The sequence below is a fragment of the Cyprinodon variegatus genome, unplaced genomic scaffold (genome assembly GCF_000732505.1).
Source record: "Cyprinodon variegatus isolate N-32 unplaced genomic scaffold, C_variegatus-1.0 Scaffold3615, whole genome shotgun sequence".
Classification (NCBI taxonomy): domain Eukaryota; kingdom Metazoa; phylum Chordata; class Actinopteri; order Cyprinodontiformes; family Cyprinodontidae; genus Cyprinodon; species Cyprinodon variegatus.
Window position 1 is genome coordinate 1 of NW_015154068.1, and position 973 is coordinate 973.

The following is a 973-nucleotide window of genomic DNA, read 5'->3' on the forward strand; positions in this document are numbered from 1 at the left end:
CGAGCTCATGCTGGGGAACATCTCCTGCTGGGTGCAGCGAAGAGGTCCATGCTCTACAAAGACATCCTCTTATTAGGTAAAAAAAAAAAAAAAAGACACAGGTTTCAGCATTTCTTCATCTTCAGTATGTTCTGGGATTTAATTAAAATGTGCTTGATTGGCAGGAAATGACCACATTATTCCCAGAAACTGTCCAGAGCTGGAGGTGGGCAGGGTGGCGGTGAGGATCCTGGATGAGCTGGTGCTTCCATTTCAGGAGCTCCAGATAGACGACAATGAATACGCCTGCTTGAAGGCCATCGTTTTCTTTGATCCAGGTACTTTCATAGCCATGAAAAAAGTTTTCCACTGCATAGAAATACATCGCAAAAATCAATTTCATTATGTCCTTTTTTATTACTCTCAGACGCGAAAGGCCTGAGTGACCCGGGAAAGATTAAGCGAATGCGATACCAGGTCCAGGTCAGTCTGGAGGACTACATCAATGACAGGCAGTACGACTCCAGGGGCCGATTCGGAGAGCTCCTTCTGCTGCTGCCGACGCTACAGAGCATCACCTGGCAGATGATCGAGCAGATCCAGTTTGTTAAACTCTTTGGCATGGCAAAGATCGACAATTTACTGCAGGAAATGCTTCTTGGAGGTGAGCACTTTAAGTAGTAGGGAAATCATATTTAAATGTCAAATGAATCTGGCTTAAAAATGTGTATAAATGTACTCTTTATCAGACGATATTGTCCCAAAATGTATAAAATTTGTATTTTTAAAAACATCCTGTCTTAAAATCTGTGAGTTTTTTCGTTATCTTATGCAGGCCAGTTAGTTATATACGTCAGCCTGAACACCTAAATTCGCCTCGTGAGACCATCCTGATCTCAAGAGCAGTGTTTTACTCTTCTTTCAGTGAAGAAATACTCTGTAATTCCGATAAAACTTGCTCGATAGCCACGCTAAGGCTAGTTTCATCGGCTGA

The 973-nt window shown here is 42.5% G+C and overlaps 1 protein-coding gene across 1 annotated transcript in view; it reads left to right on the forward strand.

Annotated features, from left to right (window-relative positions):
- Positions 1-6: 6 nt before the first annotated feature.
- LOC107081247 (hepatocyte nuclear factor 4-alpha-like) overlaps positions 7-973 on the forward strand; it is a gene marked incomplete at its 5' end in the record, with an annotated part of 5,525 nt that continues 4,558 nt past the window's right edge. The window contains 3 exons of the mRNA XM_015369447.1: positions 7-76; positions 165-317; positions 407-643. Of these exons, the coding sequence (XP_015224933.1) occupies positions 7-76; positions 165-317; positions 407-643 (460 nt within the window). The remainder of the gene's footprint in view (positions 77-164; positions 318-406; positions 644-973) is intronic.